At 40.3% G+C, this 19,405-nt stretch overlaps 2 protein-coding genes across 3 annotated transcripts; one reads left to right on the top strand and one right to left on the bottom strand.

The window, feature by feature from the left end:
• Positions 1 to 1,721: 1,721 nt before the first annotated feature.
• On the top strand, positions 1,722 to 7,601 carry LOC104537982 (chromosome unknown open reading frame, human C6orf62). Of its 2 annotated transcripts, none has more exons than XM_010181016.1 (5): positions 1,722 to 2,018; positions 3,979 to 4,155; positions 4,709 to 4,831; positions 5,644 to 5,778; positions 6,317 to 7,601. In XM_010181016.1, the coding sequence occupies exons 1-5, from the start codon at positions 1,890 to 1,892 to the stop codon at positions 6,440 to 6,442; spliced, it is 690 nt and encodes a 229-aa protein (XP_010179318.1). In that variant the 5' UTR covers positions 1,722 to 1,889; the 3' UTR covers positions 6,443 to 7,601. The 2 variants fall into 2 exon arrangements, with proteins under 2 accessions (XP_010179318.1, XP_010179319.1); XM_010181017.1 differs by having other exon boundaries at positions 1,857 to 2,018; positions 3,982 to 4,155.
• Positions 7,602 to 13,450: 5,849 nt separating this feature from the next.
• On the bottom strand, positions 13,451 to 19,386 carry ACOT13 (acyl-CoA thioesterase 13; the record flags this gene model as incomplete). The annotated part of the gene is made up of 3 exons (XM_010181018.1): positions 13,451 to 13,775; positions 15,936 to 16,120; positions 19,291 to 19,386. Coding segments are annotated over 3 exons (438 nt in total), but the record flags the coding sequence as incomplete, so codon positions are not given.
• Between the last annotated feature and the right edge of the window lie 19 nt (positions 19,387 to 19,405).

The following is a 19,405-nucleotide window of genomic DNA, read 5'->3' on the forward strand; positions in this document are numbered from 1 at the left end:
ACTAGCGCAGGAGCCCGCCGCCGTCTTCTCCTCCTTCCGCTGCTGCCGCCGCCGTCGCCTCTTCCTCCTTCTCTTCTTCCTCCCTCCGCCACCATTTCCCCACTCCCCGGCACCGGGGCGCTGAGCTAGACTATGGGGACCAGGTTGGGGCTGAGCAGCGGCAGAGCAGGCGGCCCGGTCACCGTGTCCACTGCGGCAGGGATGGGGGGGCTCCGCGGCTTCGTGGCTTTATCTTGACATGGCTCCTCTCCGTGCTGCTAGCAGCGCCGCCGCCTCCACTGCTCCTCCTGCGCCCGCCGGCTGCGGGTAGTGAGCGGGCCACGGTCTCGGTCTCTTGTCTGAGTCTCTCAGTCTCTTGCTTAAGTTGGGGGGGAAGTTTTAGGAGGGGTTCCTTTTTTGTTTTCCTTTTTTTTGTTTTTGTCACGAGAGGAAGAGGGGGAATACTTTTTCCTCTCTTCTTAATCCGGTCCTACAGATTTGCTAACCTAAAAACTTTTAACCCCGACTAATCAAACACTTGGGGGGGGGGGTTAAAATGTCTGGGGAGAGGAAGAAAATAACCTGATAATTGGGGATTTGGGTTTTTTTTGGGGGGAGGGCGTTTTAGAGGTTTTAAAATTGCAGCCTAGACTTGCAGTTTAAAAAAACCTCGCAAAAAATTTTTGACACCGAAAACGTGTTTTGCGAGAAAAGCAGGAGCCAAACTCTCCATGTTTGCCAAGTCGTGACCATGAAGTGAGAGGGGAGACACCGTGCTACTGCGGGTGTCCCGCTGCCCTGGGCACAGCCCGCCCGCTGCAGCAGCCTCTGCCGTCTTGTGTAGAGAGAGGCCTTAGGAGAAGCGAAAAGCATTGGCCATGCACAGCCTCGGCTAACCCTGCTCGCTGCCGAGCGCAGCAGCAGCAGAGAGAGGAGGATCCCCGGGGGATCAGCAGCCCAGGGAGCGAGTGAGGTGTTGGGGGATGTAGGGCTCTCCCACTGGTAACGAGCCCAGGGGTGTTCGGGGCACCGATTTGGGTTTTAGTCTCTAGGCGAGATAATACTGTCCCTTGGACCCCTGCCCGCCCCTCGTCTATGGCCATCATGATCCCTCTTCTCTTTGGCAGCAGTAGCCTCAGGGCAATGATGTGCCTGATGATGAGCAGGATGAAGTTAGAAATGACTCCGCTGTTTTTTCTCTTTGCTCCTCTGCAAACCAGCACTGTGTTGTCTGTAGTTTTTGTTGTTGGCAGAGAAATCTTGTATCTCCCAGGATGCGCACTCCTCCTTCGCACCCTTTTCTCTGCTGTCCACCAAGTGTAATAATTCTAAAGAAAAAAGAGACGGGCAACATAGCAGTAGTGGAAAGCTGAGAATAATAATCAGTAGAGTCATGAATCTGGCTGGGGTAAAGCGCAATTTGTAATTTCAGCTTCTTTTTTTTTTTTGTAAGCAGAGCAAAAATACCCCCCCCATGGATTGGGCTTGTGCCAGTTGCTTTTTATTGTACACATAAATTGTGATAAGATTTGGTTTTTTTGGGGCTTTCTTGTTGTTTTTTTCTTTTTTTTCTTTTTTATTTTTTTTTTTTTAATTCTTACCCACTTATTCCTGTGGTTAAACTGCTCAAATTTTTATCTTCAAAATTATTTTTTTTTTCCTGGGTTTCTTGTGAAACGCCTTGTCCAGCCATGGCTGGAAAACTACTTACTTTGTTTCTTGACCCCTCCGATACGACATTCTCGTAAAATATTGCCTGAGGTGTGGTTTTGGGTTACATTCGCGTTTTATCTGTTGAGTCGTATTAGCAGGAATAAAACGACTTGTTTCTGTTGTACTTGAGTCTTACGAAAAGGTGCCCATAGTGTAGCAACAGTTTCCAAAGGCTTTAGTACCACCTATATTTCAAGATGGGGGACCCAAACTCCCGGAAGAAACAAGCTCTGAACAGACTTCGTGCTCAGCTTAGAAAGAAAAAAGAATCATTAGCTGACCAGTTTGACTTCAAGATGTACATTGCCTTTGTGTTCAAAGACAAGGTGACTTGGTTTTGATGTTTCTCTCTTGCTGTGTTGTCTGTTGTGATAATGTGTGTTAACTATGCTGTGCAAAGTGTCGCTGCCTGATTGCATCTTGGTTTGTCCTTTAGTCCATTGACTTTGTGGCAGTTTTTAAATTGCTAATTGCTGTAATATTTACTTAGTCCATGTTTGTCATTTTGGCTTTTTGTATGTTTGTAGTTTTGTAGTGTAGAGGGTGCCAGTGCCTTGTTAAAGGATTACTTGGTAACTTCTGTATTGGGTAAATATTTGTTAAAGTTAATACTGTAGTTCACTAAAGCTAACTAGGGTCTGAATTGCATAATTGTTGGCTGTGAACAGTTGGGCTGAGAAGGAAGACCTGGCTGGAGCAGTTGCTAAAGTTACTGCGTGTGTCTGGTTAAAGCAGAAGGGAAAAACCCAGCTGCTGAAGGGAGGGGTCGCAAAATGCAATATTGAAGTGGCCTGGGCTTGCGGGCTTATGTGGGACTGCTGCTACCATTTTGAAAGGGAGCAGAGAGGGAGAGGAGGAAGTCTTCATTTGCTTGCCTGCCTTGGCTGCGCATCTGGGCCAGAGTGGGGAGCCTGCTGGTATTTCTGAAGCTAGCTATAGATGCAGAATTGTAGGAGAGTTTCTGTGCACAGAAGGTGAAGAAAAGTAGGTGCTTACAGGAAGTGAATGTGCTGAACAAATGATAAGGAAGAGAGAAGCAAATGGCAACAGTAAATAATGCAGGAAATGCATGTAGATGAGCACTTGAATTGTTTAACCCCCTCAAATACATAGTTTTTGCATTCAGTGTAATAATTGTGGTTTTTTATGAAGACTCTGACCATTTTTAATTGAAAAGTTTCCTCAAAATTCCTAAGTTCGATTTGCTTTTATTCATCAGTTTGGTACAGAGGTGGATGTAGTGGGACATAAGTTCTTGATACTGTCTCATAGTAATAAAGAGAAATACGAAGGTTTAAGCAGTGATAACAATTAGTGCTTCTTAACTGATACGGGTGCTAATATTTTTAACACCTTAATAGTTTTAGTTAGAGCATTCATAGTACTTTCTGGTTGCTTTGTAGAAACCCATTGCAAATGTCTGTTTTAAATCCTGTAAAGTTTGCTTCTGTCACAGTGAACTGAAGGTGCCCATCCAGAACCTCAAAGTAGAAGTTAGCTCAGCTCAGCTTGGTCAGCAAATAGTTGCCTGTATGTTCTGGCTGGGGGTGTGGAGGGTTATTTGATGAAACATGCTTTGTCATGTAGTTCTTAAATGGGTCAAGACTTCTCATGAGCTATAATAAAGCTGTCAGTAGCAGACAAACTTTAAGCAATTTTACATACAGCAAAAGCTCATCTTTCAAATTCCCTGTAATGTTTTGGCCTTGCTTGAGAGATGTTGAAATATTTGTACTGAGTATAGAAGTTACCTGGCAAATTCAAATAGTCCTCCTTTGAGAAGGCTATGACTTGTAGCTAACTTCAGATTGGATCTTGATCACCCACTGTTACCAAATGTGGCACTGAAAGACTTTCATAAAAGACCAGCTTTAAAGTATTGCAAAGGGAGTGAAAGAAAAGCATTACTTGATTTGCAAAGAGAAGCTTGCAGAGGGCTCTTGGTTAGCCCAAAGTCATGTGTTCGACGTGATGAAAGGGCAGTTCTGTTATTGTTTAGATACAGCTTTATTGTTTGCAAGATTGGCCTGTATATCTATGGATACACAGATCTATGGAGACTAAAAAAACATATTCAACTTTTTTAACAAAAAGTTGTCAAACCGATTCTCTTTATATAATTTTGCATGTAAATTTTAGTGTGGCTTGTAGCAAAGTCCTGACTTGAGTGATGTGTGAATTATACATGAATGCTATCAGAAAATCACAAATTCTGAAATAAACTTATCTATAATTGCTGGAAGGGATTGTAATCCTAATGTAACGTGCTTTTTTCTTTTCTTTCAGAAGAAAAAGTCAGCGCTTTTTGAAGTGTCTGAGGTGATACCAGTCATGACCAATAACTATGAAGAAAATATCCTGAAAGGCGTGCGGGATTCCAGCTATTCTTTGGAGAGTTCCTTAGAGCTTCTGCAGAAGGATGTAGTACAGCTTCATGCACCTCGCTACCAGTCTATGCGCAGGGTAAAGTGACTCTTTACGCTCAATTTTGCTTTGTTTTCAACACTTGTGCTTTTCTTTGTGAATGTTAAAGCTAATCCTGCTGGGTTTATTTTCTCAACTCTTCTTCTGCACAAGGGTTCTGAGGGCATGTGTTTATGGAGTCTAGCTTGAAGAGTAACAGCATACGTATTCTGAAATCCTGTTTAAATATGCAGCGTTAAAGCTTTACCTTTCATCTGTCTCGTTCAAATATGCCTTGAGAATTATGTCTTCTTGCCATCCTTGTCCTTTAGTAGATGTGTTAATTCTTGCACAGCTAAGTGGTTTTGCTTCATGAATATTGGAAGATAGACAGTCTTTGCTATTTTCTTCAAGTTGGAATTTATATTAACTGGATACTGATATTAAAATTCAGTGGAAGGCAAGGAAGATTTCAGTTGTGCTACAAGTAATACAAATGGAGAATTAAACATAATAAGTGCTGCCTTTAAATTACGCGTCTGTATAAATAAGTTGCTTATATGTATCTTCAACTAATGAAGGAAATGTAAGTATGAAACTTCACTGCTTGCAGGATGTTATCGGCTGTACTCAGGAGATGGACTTCATTCTTTGGCCTCGCAATGATATTGAGAAGATAGTCTGTCTCCTGTTTTCTCGGTGGAAGGGATCTGATGAACCCTTTAGGCCTGTTCAGGTATTTGTTTGATTTTGGTTTTGTTTTTAACTTCAATAAGTAACTTGCATTCGGAGGAGAGGGTAAGTACTCTCTTCCTTAATAGTAAGGTGATAAAGGTGTGTGACTTCTGTGGATTTTAGAAAGTATGTTAGCCTTTTTTATTTATAAAGCAGTCAATGTTTTGAATGCCAAATTCTGCTGCTTATCTTTGTGCACTACTGTATCAGCACTTCCAGTGTTTAAGTGTCTGAAGGACCATTTGCACATGGCATGTATGTATAAATACATGTATCATGTTAATATTTGTAGAAGTGGATTATATTTGCTCTTAGTACGATTTAATCTTTGTCTAAATATGATGGTGCCATTAAGATTCTGTGAGTATCCCAAGTTGCTGTATTTTGTAAGGTGGAAGAGGGTCTGAGATAGATGGAATTCAAACACCTTAGACTGTTTTTTGAGTTATGAGCTTTAGCAGTTTACATTCAGATTTTTGAACAATGGTGTATGTATTTTCTGTACTGGTTTTGCAATAATAAGTTACTGGAAGAAGTGTGCTGTGTTGTTGATGTGCCAGGATGTTCTGACAGAACAAAAATCTTGTTTTATATACGTAGTTAAAGTTGTGTGTTATTGCAGTGACCAGTGTCTGCACTGGCAGAATGAAACTAGAGTTCTTGTCTCTGTGGTGCGCAGTTTCTGGGGGGGGAAAAAAACAACAAACAAAAACCCAAAAAATAACATGGTTGTAAAACTCCACATTGAAGGAAATTAATTGGTTAAATGCGAGCTTTAGATTAAAAAGTATTTTACTTCTTCACACAATGCAGGCCAAGTTTGAATTTCATCATGGTGACTATGAAAAACAGTTTCTGCATGTTCTGAGCCGAAAGGACAAGACTGGAATTGTTGTCAACAACCCTAACCAGTCAGTGTTTCTCTTCATTGACAGACAGCACTTGCAGGTAAGCTTATTTTGTCCCTCTTTTAAACCCATTTCTTTTAATCATAAAATGCTTTTTCTCCTTGGAAACATCAGTGTTGTTATTGCAAAACACTCAAGCAGAAAAATTGATCATGCATTCATGCTTGCATTTCAGCAGTTTCAGAGGAAACTTATGCTATAAATAGAATTCACACATGAAAGAACTAGCTACGGGCCGCAGATGTGTTCACACAGAACTAATTTAATGTTCTTGTATTAAAAATTAAGTGCTAAAGTAGGCTACTTTTTTGGAAAAAATTAAAACATTGGCTTAGCTTGGCTGATGCTACAGAAATTATTAAAGGAAAGAATGAAAAGGATAGACAACATATTTTAGGCATTAGAGTTCAAGCTCAGGCTGTTCATAGAGATGAAATAGCGGCTTCTAAATGTCGGTGGTGTTCCTCCACAACCAGCAGCAAGCTCATAATTGGGCTGGATCTGCTGGGGGTCTGCCTATTGGTCGTGAGTTAACTTTCATGTTTAATAGCTTTCCTTTGGGTTTTCTTTGCCTCTAGACTCCAAAAAACAAAGCTACAATCTTCAAGTTATGCAGCATCTGCCTGTACCTGCCACAGGAGCAACTCACTCACTGGACGGTTGGTACCATAGAGGATCACCTCTGTCCTTACATGCCAGAGTAAGGTACTGGCCAGCAAAATGGGGAAGATCACAGAATGCAGCAGTGGATTTTCACTTTCCTCACCACTTTATTCTTTCAGAATTTAGAAGAAAATGGACTCATGCTCAGAACACTATACATTGTGAAACTTGATCATCCTGGATTTTTTTTGTCATTTGTATCTCAGAACTTTACAATTTTTTTTAGATGTTTTCTGCATGGACCTTGTGAAAGAGAGGATGCTCTGCACGCTTATGCACTGTATCAGCATCTCACTAAAATGTGAAATGAAGGGACTGTACACTGAAACAAATGTATCCGAAAGCACAAGGTGATCATTTGTGGTGGTGTTCCCATTTGTGCTGGTCATGTCCCCTAACATCTATAATGTTAACCATCAGTATTTGGAGGGTGAGAAGTGAATGTAACGGGTATAAAAGCCTTATAGCTTTGCTGTTAATGATTGTATCAAAGAGCACTATCATTCATTTTAATGAACAGAAAAGTGGCTATTACAGTAAGAAGTAAATGTGGGAAAGAAGTCTTTCTTTAAAAAAAGGCATCTCATTTAATGTGTAGGCATTTTTTGCCTCTTTTATTTTGCTGGGCCATGTCTAAGTTTACTGGCACTTTTGTTTTGGATCTCTTTCCCCAAGTTGCTGTATAACTGTATGAAGGTATTCTTTTGAGTTGGATGCGTTTATACAGATGAGGCAGACCTGGAGTCTGAAGTCGCTAAAGCAGCTAAAAATAAAGTAAAAATAATAGCTGCAGAAACAATGTTGGTAGAGGATTATTTTCTTTTTCCTTGAGAGTTGAGACTTGTAAACTTGCAGGTAAACTGTGCAGGAAATACTGGTTTCTAAAACATTTCATATGGAAAACCCATGGAGGTTTTTTTTTCTTTTGGAATAGACATTATAAAACAATGTAAAATAGTGTTTGGAGTGTCAAAAGTTGGTTCTGACAGAACATTTTAAGATTGTGCAATGGTAAAAGAGACTACTGTATAGTTTTGATGACAGAAGGCTCTGCTTAAGGGTTGAATACTTTACTGGAGTAAAACTGCATAAGCCTGCTCCCTTTGGATAAAACTAGTGCTTACCTGTTTTAAAACTTGTATTTAGCTTTTGTTTGGAATTGGAAAAAATTGGAACTTAAATAAATTAGGTGAAAGATGACTGGCTTTATTTATGGAAATCCTATTAATTGAATTCTAGTAGTGTCTTGCATCATGAGAGTGTCGCCCATTGTAAACACTGAAAATGTACAGACTGTAAAATGGTATTAAGATTACAAGGATTAGTGGAAAACGTGCCCTCACGTATGTAGGCAGTATGTTTTCAAAGGTAGCTGTCAGAAATAATCAAATTAGTAGCATGCTATTGTATTGGTATGTGGATGTTTTTAGTTCTTCGGTCATAAGGTCCTACAGGTAAAACTGGAGCACCTTAGAAAAAGACCACCTGAAAGCTGCAACTTCACATTAATAAATGCTGTAAGTTACAAGGAAATATCTTTAAAATGCTGCTCTACAGAATGCTAAATATTCCAGAAAGTCTTAATAACCACTGTACCCGCTAACAGTACTTACAGTTTCCCAGTTTCATTTAAGTGCCCCTTCTTTGAATGGCCCGTAAGGCATAATACCACATGTTCACATGAAGCTTAAGACCTGTTTTATAAGGACTTGATGTTCAAGGTTCATGAGTTTGGATTTTGCTTCCTAAGTGCAATCCCTTTTTTTCTTAATTTGTCATTTTGGACATTGTCTCACAGTAGTGACAATATGGCCACAGTTACCTTGCTTTGGAAAGCAAATGACTTGATAGTTCTTGCATTAGAAATTTTGTGTCGTCTTCATTCTCCTTTACCTTAAAAGAAACCTCAAGATACTGGCCTGAGTGGCTGTGTACAATGCTTTTTAAGTGTCAGCAATTATATGATCTGTAACTTCAATTCTCTGTGTTACAGGGAATGACCAGTTCAATCACTTTAGTTTTTTTATGGGATATGTAAGACACACAGGCCACTCATTTGTTCTTTGTGACAGTGATCCCAGAGTTAAATAATACTGTGCTTTCTTCGGAGAACATAGCTATATAACACTAATTTTGTTAAATGTGGTCTATTCCACCCAGCTAACAAGTGTGATGCTTTTTGCTCAGGTTGAGTTGATTGCCATCTACCTTGTGAAAGTTGTGAAAAAAGAGGGGAGCAACAGTCTTCGGAGAAACCCATCATGATAATTCAGTGTTTCTCTTTAAAAAAAAAAAAAGGTCACTCAAACTAGATCCAGTCTTTGAGTATTGAAAGCTTTAGATCAAGGTGCTGATCTCTAGCTACAAGTTGACTTTTTAAATTTATTTTTTTTTTGCATAGCAAAATGTTAAGCCTATTAGAAACAGAGCTGGTGGGAGGATGGTAATTTTGTCAGTTTGAATATTTTAGACTTTAAAAAAAATAATCTCTCAAATACCTTCTTAACCTGTATTTACGAAATAGAAAACAAGCGGAGAATCAGTCTTCCCTACAGGTAGGTGCTCTGGTCCTTCTGCATCATGACATCTTTTTGACACGTTAAGGCAGAATGTATTATGTGCAATGTATAAATTACTTTAAAACCTGATGCAAGTGCCATAAAAGTCTTGTTCCTTGTACATACACTCAGCTTGTGAGCTCTACAGGTGTCTTTCCCCACCCATTTCTGTTTTGCTGCTGGGAGAACACTGCATTTACCTTGCACTTGTCATGTGCCGAGTCATTAGGTTACTTGCAGTTAATGTTAAATCGGGCTCTCTAGGGGTTGAACAGTGAGAATGGTCACTTACGGGTTTGTGCTCCTTAAGTGTGAGATTATTCTAATGGACTGTTACAGGCATCATCCGAAGTTACAGTAAGGTTCCTGTCTCTTGCACGATAGTCGTTGAAGTCAAGAATTATTAGGCCGCACTTTTAGCCACTAAGCAGATAAACAGCCTGGAAAAGCTGCTCTTAGTTTTGCGTTTATTGCAGCAGCAAATTCAGAGGTTCTAAGCCTACAGATTCTGGAACAGCTTTCTGGAATGAAGAGATAAAGGGCTTTACTAATGTTTTACAAAAGGAAAAAAGTTTAGTGTGCATATTTGAGGGATGGTAGTAGCATGAGTTGTGTTTATTCTAGAATTCCTTTTGTGGAACAAATCTACTTTTTCATTTTTGTAATCTTTATATACAAACCACTTTGCTGCAGAAGCTCAGCATGACTTTGAATCAAAGTTCAGAGAGGGCCTCCACATGAACTAGAAGTTCCCTTAGCTCTTTCCCAGCTGTAGTCCACAGGGGTGCTGGGTGCTTTGTATTTGGTGTTTAAATCTTCCTTGATGTGGTGTTAACTGAAGCAAGCAGTGTGATACGCAAGCATAATTCCTCTTTTGCATGGCTGACTGAAGTGCTTTTTGGGGCTGAAGACATCTATGACCTAGTTCTTCTGCTTGGAGAGGATTTACGTATGGAAAGGCTTCTTAATTTGAGCACAATTACTGTATGCTAGAGCACCTTGCTCTTCCAGCTGCTTTTCTGGGCTTTTGAGAAACTATTCAAGTAGCTACTGCTTTTAAGCAAAAGAAATCCAAGAACCAGAATCTTACTGCAATGGTACAGCCCCAGGTACTGTTTTGGTGAGCAAAAATAGTTTGGTGGATGTTTTTTTTTTCCCCTGGAGGATAGCCCATGTGTCTTTGATCAGAGCATGCAGGTAATTTGCTCTGGTTTAGGTGAGAACTGTACATGCTGCTGTGTCCCACAGCCATGGCAGCTTGGGACCAGGGGATCTGGTAACAGCAGTTGTGCAGTGAATGCACTACAGAATCACAGAGGTAATGACTTTAATCGTGTTGCCCCTGAACCTCTTACGCAGCAAAATAGGAATCAAAGTGCTTTCTTCTTCATTCCCATGGACAGTGAGGTAAGGGAGAGGTTTTTGCATTTCCATCTACTAGCTAAATGGTTTCTGGAGATGAAGAATTCTAAAATGGTTGCTGATAAAATGTGGCTGGAAACTCTTCAGTATGCCCTGGTTTGTGGCTTGGAGCCAGTCAATGAAGCTGAAAAGAGCTGCTGTTCAGAGCAGTTACTTAACAGCCTAATTCTCCCTGCTCCCCCATTCCCTTCAGGTGGTAATGCTTGCCAATTTGAGAATTGTAAACCACTATGTGAAAAGTGGCCCTTCATGAGGACAGACCTCTGGACATCAAGGAGTATGGCACAGGTGTTTAGTATGTTGGAAAAAAAATAATCAGGGGGAAAAACCAAACCAAACCAGCACAATATGGGAGGGACAGTCTCATTTGCTGCCATAAGATAGCTTACAGATGACTGTCAGTTACTGGATATGTAATCAGGCATACCAGTAAGACTCACCAGATGATCTCATCAAGTTGTTTTATTTGCTTGCTTGGAAGGGAATCATGCCTAAACCTGCAGTGATAGAACCAGGTCAGCCCCAGAGGAGATCTGTTCTGATGCCAGGTGAAACCATGTACCATGTTTGTCCTTATTGCAGTAATTTTTTTTCCAGCTCAGCTAAGTTAAGATACAGACCTTTTTCAACATGTAGGTTAGGGTGAAATTAGGAAAGAACACTTCCGAGTACTAAGTCTGATAGTTTACTCCCAAAGCTAAGCAAGCTCAATGGTGACAAGTCCTTCTAAGATAATCTCCAAGTTGTGAAATAAATTACGAGGTCAGCATGCTGCTGCTGATGGAGGGCTAAGGCAAGGTTGTCTTAAAATAATCAGTTTAATGAACTGCTTCTAAAATAACTGGCCTGCATATTAATGATGTCCCTCTTAATTAGGCAGCACTAAAATACTGCGTTGAATGGTTCGTTACAGAAGAGAATTCACTTGTTAATTCAGGAAGAGGTTTTTTCCAGTTTTCCTCTCAGCCTGCAACAGTCCTTGCCAGGCTTGAATGGGAAAGGGAGGATACTGTTGTTGCCATGTTGATGCTTGCCACTCTTAATTTGCCGGGACACATTTCAACTGTAATTATGTCGATACGATGAATGCTAAGTGATGGAATGAGACCACTTAGCTGTGGTAGGTTCCTGAGGGAAGTCATGTGAAGTTGCAGTGGGACAGTTACACAAGGACAGAGTTGCCCCAGCACACAGAGCTGAGCGCATTCTTAATCTTTTTGGAACTTCCTGAATCTAGTACCACCTCCATTCTCACCCTCTGCCTTTTATTTCAATCATAGTCAAAATCACTCTTGTGTTTCAGTGAGGGGGTGGCTTTGTAGTAGTTGGAGGAGCAGTTTAAATCCTCACTTCTCTTTCCTTCACCTCTTGCATTCTACAACATGAGTAACCTATGGAAGAAAACCCATAAATATAAGAATAAGGATAATTGGAGATGCCAGAACATGTTAACAGGAAGATGACTGGAACAGCGAATTGCTAAACCCACTAGGTGTGTCTGTGTGCTGTGATGGATCCTCTCTGTCTGCTCATCCTAGTGATTGTAGAGGAGCTGGAGGTTTGAGACTTGCAGTTGATCTCCAGGCAGAAGCAGCTGTAAAATAGGAAAACTTGATCCAGTGAAGTGTACAGTTCTGGTGAACAAAAATTTTTAAAAAAACAAGCAACTAATCAACCAAAACCCAAACTTTGGACCTGTAGTTAAGTGTCTTCTCGGAACTGAAGAGAGGTTGCTACTATTAGAAGTTCAGCTAGCCACAGGCATGTAAGCTGTGTACACTTCTGAGACAGCTTCAGAGAAAAAGTGTCTGTTGAATGTATATACTATGTACAGCTGTTCTAAACTTGCAGCAAAAATACATGCTGATGGTCTGAGCCCACTGTAGGTATTTTTTTAGACAACTTCCACTGAGGTGTAAGTTACCAGCTAGACCACTTGTTTGAAAGTAATTTTGGAAAGATTTCTGATCTATTAGTAAACTTGTGCAACTTCATATCAAAAATCAGTCTGCATGAACAAGTCACTTAACTCATTGACAATTACTACTTTTAGTTTAGGAATGCACAAAAAAAAGTCTTAACTGCATAGGTAATCACAAAATTCCAATCACTAAAGATAATGAGCCAACTTCCACGACAATAAAAGAACTGTGCATGCCCTTTACTAGTGTAGATTAACTTTTTCAAATCTCCCACTAGAGAAGAAAAACTAAGGTCATGGTTTATGTAAATTTGCACTGTGTATGTAGCATCACTGTTTTTCTTACAGTGTGGTAGCGTTGCCAAGGCTCGTTTGTCATCAGTCTGAAGAAAGCAGTTAAACCTGTCCACAGCAGTGCGTGAGGAGACAAGTTCAGCTGATGAATCACAGCTTAACTCCACCACATTCAACCCAAGTCAGACAATCTACAGCCTTAGTCTGATGAAAGGCTCACCAAATTTATTTTGAGATGTTTCTAACTCTCAGCTGATTATTTTTAAAGAAATACAGCCAGAACTTCAGATAGGTAGAGGTAAAAAGCCCTGATGATGTTGACCACATTTTCACACTCGGGAATCACAGGAAGGTGATGAAAGCTTGGGTGAATTTGTGTACAACGGTTCCACCACAACCTCTCTCAACCACTCCACGCTGCCAAGCTTTTACTTGGTGCAAAGTGATTACAAAACAAACTATTTTAAAAGGTAGTTTCATAAAGCTTTATTGAATACTTTTGAATTTGTTACAGAATCAGTAAATTACATTCTGTATGAGCCTGCTTTATACTTTGAAACAACTTTCATGCGATGTTACAGGAACTCCGCACTACCTTCTTACAGAACAAGTAGTTCAGTTTGTAAGCATATATAGTGGTATTGTTTGAATGTGACTGTGACGGGCCTGAAGACAGGGCTGCTTTGTCACATGGTGACACCACAGGCAAAGAAAATGGAGATCTCTTAAAACACTGTCATGCTGGTAGACCATATGGCAAGTCCAAAGCCTCTCCTGCTATCTTGACCAGAAAACACAGGTGCATCCCCATGCTGTAACACTCTGTTCTTCATCCCAAAATAGGCACTAATTTTAGGCTTGTAGCAATTCTGGTGGTAATTAAGAAATTTGTGAAGTGAGACTAATTCACTTTATATAGACTTTCACAACTTTGTGCAGATGATGTCTCATTGCATAGATGAGACAATAATTCTATATGGGATTCTTAAGCCCAACTTTATTTTATAAATTACTTTCTTATATTAATTTCCTAGATACTTTGTATGTCTGCCTTGTGCAATTAACTTTCCTGTTGCCTTATTTGTTAAATCCACGCTGGCAAATGCAATATTTCTTCCTTGCTTCAATATCTGAGCTGTAATCAGCACCTCTTCTCCAATCTTAGCAGCAGAAGTGTATCTTCAATGAAAAACAAAATGAACAGGTAAAAGGCTGTACAGAACACAAATTCAAGCATATTCCTGCATTTCAGATTATCACAAAGAGCATTAGCAAAAGTGAGCAATGAAGACGCATCTCTCTAACTGCCTCCTTGCAAATCCCTACTTCTTAAAGTCCTTGAGTTTCCTCTAAGTACTGCAGGGGTAATTCGGTGTAAGGGTTCTCTATGCAAATGGAGGACAGAAAGAAACTCATTGGCTTGGTTTTGAGGAAAAATCCATTTTGGAACAGAAACAATTGAGTATCAAAGACCTCAGTTAAAAGTTCAGCCCCACAGCCTTTCTAAACCAGTCTGGCTGGTTCAGCTGCAAAACATCTCGGTTATACAGGCTCCAGAAGGTCACTTCTGGGTGTAGGTTAACTGCTTCTCATACCCTGGTCAAAGAAAAGTCATGGAAATCTGGGAAGCCTTCAAACTTCCCTGGTTTAATGTTATTTCCATTCATTAGATAACTCTCTAGTTTTATTTATATGAAGAGTGTGCTTTTAAAATGCTCTCCGGGGAACAGGAAGAAATTCCCTTGCAAAACCCCTGGAAAGAATTAGGAGGAACATGATCCAATCATGATCTGAGGTAAGGGAACAATATTCATATATTAGAATTACAGAGGACAATGTATAATTGCTGGATATAAATCTTATTGAGATAAATTTAATCAGCCAGTCCATTTTTATACATGACACCATGTCAAAAGTATGTCAGTCACACCTCATGCTGATGTAGCACGAGCCCCATTACTTGACAGAGAGCAGTTTCAGTCTTGGTTCATTTTCAGAGGCAGATGATGATCCTCTTGGGATTTTAAAAAAAAAAAAAAAGTTTCTCTGTTTCTCCCTGTTCTTTCCATTCCTAAAATAGCTTCCTCGTGACAACTTTTTAAAAAGCTCCTTCTCAAAAAGGATAAAGTTGTGTCATAGCAATATTCGATATCCAATATCAGTTGCTCACTGAAAGCAGCACTCTGGGTTAAACAAAGCTATTAGCACTGTTTCACATAACATTTCCTAAAGGTTATGCTACTCAATCATTTTGAATCACCTCCAGAGAGCACTTTGTTAAGATTTTAGCCCTTATGTGATTGGGTAGGCATACTTGCTAGTGTAAATAAATCAGATGTTGGCCTCTTGTTATGCTACTGTAAGGAAAATATTAAATCATAAGAGAATTTCAGGTTTCCGTTTCCAGTAATTTCTTGGTCATCACAGTGGCAGTGGAAACCTTGAATAGATGTTCCAGTCCCACCCACCCAGTGGAGAAATCAAAGTGCTGGGGAAAAGGAAGGAACCTGGTAGAGATATGGATCACTCCCCACACACTTTTAAAGCTTTGGGGGTTTTTAAGACAGTTTTGATGAGGGATAGCTTTTTCCAAGATGTTTCATGCTCTGTGTTAGCTATTCCAAGTAGGATTACTTTAGTTCCAGTTAGTCATAATCTCTTCATTAAATGTAATGAAGCAAAGCTGACAAGCGGTAATAGCATGATCAAAGAAGGTTTCAGAACAACTTTTTTTTTCTTTTAAAGACACTGTGCTTTAAATTTGCATTACAGGAAGAACTATTCTCAAAATAAAACTACCTTTAAATGACCTAGAGCAAAGGAATCTTCCTCCAGTGAGAAATATTCAGTCTCTAATCCACGCTCTATGTGAGCATGCAACAGAACTAAGCAGTTCGATGTTTTAGTATTTTTCCTGTTTTAACATTTCATGGACTGATACCAGAAAAGGGTTTCTAGAAAGCTGCTTACCCAAGATTTTGGTGTTTGAGGACACACTCTTAACATATCTTCACAAGTGAAGGCAGAAGTTGAGCCAATTTCATAAGATTAAAATTTACCACATTATCAACATCCCTTTACATTCTATGAATGAATGGGTAGTGTCTCTTAAACACATAGGACAAATAAAAACTTACGATAGTCCAACTCAAATTTTGCAACTAAATGGCAGTATCCCCAAATACAATCCCCTCTTAATTTAACATCAAAACAAGACTTCTAAAACCAAAGAAAACACTTTTTTTTTAATGGGTACTACAGCACAGAAATGATGTACAATGGAGTCAGTACTGTGTTAGGAGAAGAAATGTTCTGGTGAACGTGGTGGGCGATACCTACGTGATGTTCATGTCCACGCTGACCCCAGGCAGTGCTCTTTCTGTGTACAGCAATGCTGCTGTTGACACCACATCCACAAGTGTGGCTGTCAGCCCTCCATGCAACGTGCCGCCTCTGTTTGTGTGCTCCTCCTCTACTTTCATTTCACAGACGACTTTGCCGGGAGTTGCAGAAATAAGTTTCATCTGTATAACCAAAAAAAAAGGAATAAAACGCTTACTGACAACAGTACCGACCTCCAATACTGTCCTGAATCAAACTGAACGTAAATCTTGTTTAATTCTATGCTCCTGAGACAAATGAAGAGGTGGAAAATATAGTAATTCAACCATCATGTTAGGTATTTCCATAAATTTTAAGCAGAGAATTGTTGCCTTAGAAAAATCTGTGTTTCTAGTGCAGATAAATATTTCAACTGACAGCTTAACAAAAAAATTCAATACTTGCTATGCTTGCAGGAATTGTTTAGGAGACAAGATTCTTCAGTTTTGCTTTAATCTGGGACTGAAAAAAACAGATTAGAGGGAACACAAAATTGCTCTATCTCTGTGCATTGTAGTTGTGAAGGTGTATTTGTTAGCTTACAAAATGGAAATAAGACTGACAATAATTAATTAGTCATTGTACTAGAGCAACCTCAGTAAAAATCAGTATTTTGAATTAAGTGCTAGAAATGGTAAGCAGATTGGCCTCCCTGATCTGAAATGCATACTCCAGGGTAGAAGTATCCAAGGCTGTATTACAGCACCATGACTTGCATATACACTTTTATTCTAGTCCGCAGGTGTTAAATAGAAGAATTACAGTACATCTGTGGTACCACACTTCCCCCTGTAACCAACACAAGAAGCTGAATTTTTGAGATCAAGAAGTTACTGCAATTCAGTATGTTAAAATCTTTCTTTCAAGTTGCTTCAGTTAATAACACTATATGCAAAATCTGAAATGTATTCAAAATCTGAAGGCAGATGCAAAACTGGGTTAAGTTCAAAATGTATACTTACACCTATGACTAAGACTTTGAAGTACCTTTAAACTGTCAGAAGTGAAATGTGGACATAATATTTATTATACTTGCTACTAATTTTCTAAAATTTTTTACAAAGTTTTTTTTTTAACTTACATGTTTCCATACTGTATCAGCTGAGTTGACTTAAATCTTTTTAATCTTAAGACTGAAATGTCTCCAGTTTCACTACTCCTTACTTATAATGCAGTGCAATAGTTCCGTTTCAGCCAATGTCTCTTTCTGATAGGCCAAAGTTTATCCAAATTTTGCAGAGAAATGATACAAAGACAAATGATGACACAGGACACAGTCCAACTACAAATGGAAAAAGCTGGAATTAAGCACAGGGGAAGTCACTGAGGCAGTGTCCTAATACAGAAATAGCACCCTGATCAATGAAAATCCCAAGTCCTAATTTCTGACAGAATGCCTGATGAGGGCTTCACTGGCACTTGGACCCTGGGAGCAGATGACCTCCACAACCGTCAGGGAGGGCTCCGATCCATCACCGAGGCAAGGGAAGCATCGGCTTCCCTTTGTCATTGCTCTGACCTGGCACTCGCTGCCTGCTCTCCTTGACAAAAATAGTTCAGTGTTTAAACACTGCCAGGCCTCGCACAGCCAGAGCTGCTGGGTTGTACTTTCTCCACTCGCAGCCCTTCTGTGCCTGTCCTCCCACGCGTCTGTCTCGGCGAGGTGCTGCTTTGGCTGCCAGCCACTGCTGCGATGCACTGCTTCTCTGGAGAAAGGGGTTTAAAACCCACAGTCGTTAAGCCCCATGTAGATACCACATTGCAATTAAGCCAGAAACTAAGCCTGATGCTAGAGCTGAAAAGTTGCAGGCTAAAATCTGTCTTCTCCAGAACTGGAAAAATCTTGAGTCATATTTAGTTATGGTAAAAAAGGCTTCAGGTATCTCCCAGAACAGAAGATGCTTTAAATAAGAACAAAACTGTACTTGTATTGTTATTGATATTATGATTATGTTCATAGCATCATACTTCCAGAAGCAGATTGCAGAAAACCTCAAAAAAAAAGTATTCCAGAGCAAGGCAGGAAGCCTGTCTCCCAAGGCTCGCTTCCAGCCAGTTACCTTCATGAGCTGAAATACTACATTTTTCTCTACTTAGTAGGATTTTAGGATAAAGTTATCACAGTGAAGAGGTCACTAAGGACAAACTGGACTCTTTATAAACAAATGAACTTCATCAACTTAGAGCTTTATACTTTCTATATAGGAGACCAAAATGTCTTGGGGAAACTATTATTAAGAGTTGCTTTGCAAATGGTTACTTTCTATTAAATGTATTGGATCATGGATCTGTCAATGAAAACACTGCTTCCAGTATTACATTCGCTTCTCTACAATGCAAAACACATTTTAAAATGGTTGGTTTTCTTAGATATATTTACTCCTTGTCTCCATATCACAGCTACACAAATAAGAAGAAATCAAATGCAGAATTCTAGCATTGCAAAATTTAATGAGAACACTGAAACTGCTTCAGAGGAGCTCAGGGACACATCAGCTATGCTACTGCATACTACAAAATTTAAGACGACAGAGTAATGCTATTTAAACTTTTTTTGATGATACCATAGCATTACACTAGAGCCGTACCAGTCATAGAATCATGGTAAGGTTAGGGTTGGAAAGGACCTTAAAGATCATCCAGTCTAACCCCCCTGCCATGGGCAGGGACACCTCCCACCAGACCAGGTTGCTCAAAGCCCCGTCCAACCTGGCCTTGAACACTTCCAGGGAGGGGGCATCCACAACTTGCCTGGGCAACCTGTGTCAGTGTCTCACCACCCTCACAGTGAAGAATTTCTTCCTAATATCTACTCTAAATCTACCCCCTTCCAGTCTGAAACTATTACTCCTGATCCTATCAAGTACATTTCTTTATACAGAGCGTTGTTAGAAACTCACAGAGCACTTAAGCACTTGTGTTTTCGGTCTGACTTCAAGGTGAAAGGTCAGATATGTATTATAACGAGCTGCCTTTTTTTTTTTTTTCAATTTTAAACAGAGAAGACTAATGATGTATTTCATAATTTCACAGTCCTAGAAGTTACCTAGGCACTACGAAGGGAAGAACACCAGTTACTGAATAACTCATGGAAGGCTATTCAACAGGAAACACCCCACACCTCGGGCCAGGGTGTCCCTCACCCCCCTTTTACTCTGGGAGGGGAAAAAGCGGCTTTTAAACGAGCAGCCCCACCTGGGGGGAACTCCCGCCCTTCCCGGCAGAGGCTGCCGGCGGGATACCCTCCCGTCTGTCGCTGCTGGGGGCTACGCTGCCGTCTCCCAGCCGCCCTCTCCCTGCGGCCCTCCCGTACCTTGTGAAGCACCCGGTCGAAGCCCTGCGACTCCAGCATGTACTTCATGGCCGCCCGCAGGCTCTCCAGCGTGACCCCCATGCTGCCCTTCGCGCCCCGCCAACAGTCGGCCACC

Source organism: Mesitornis unicolor, unplaced genomic scaffold, assembly GCF_000695765.1.
Source record: "Mesitornis unicolor isolate BGI_N332 unplaced genomic scaffold, ASM69576v1 scaffold24693, whole genome shotgun sequence".
Classification (NCBI taxonomy): Eukaryota; Metazoa; Chordata; class Aves; order Mesitornithiformes; family Mesitornithidae; genus Mesitornis; species Mesitornis unicolor.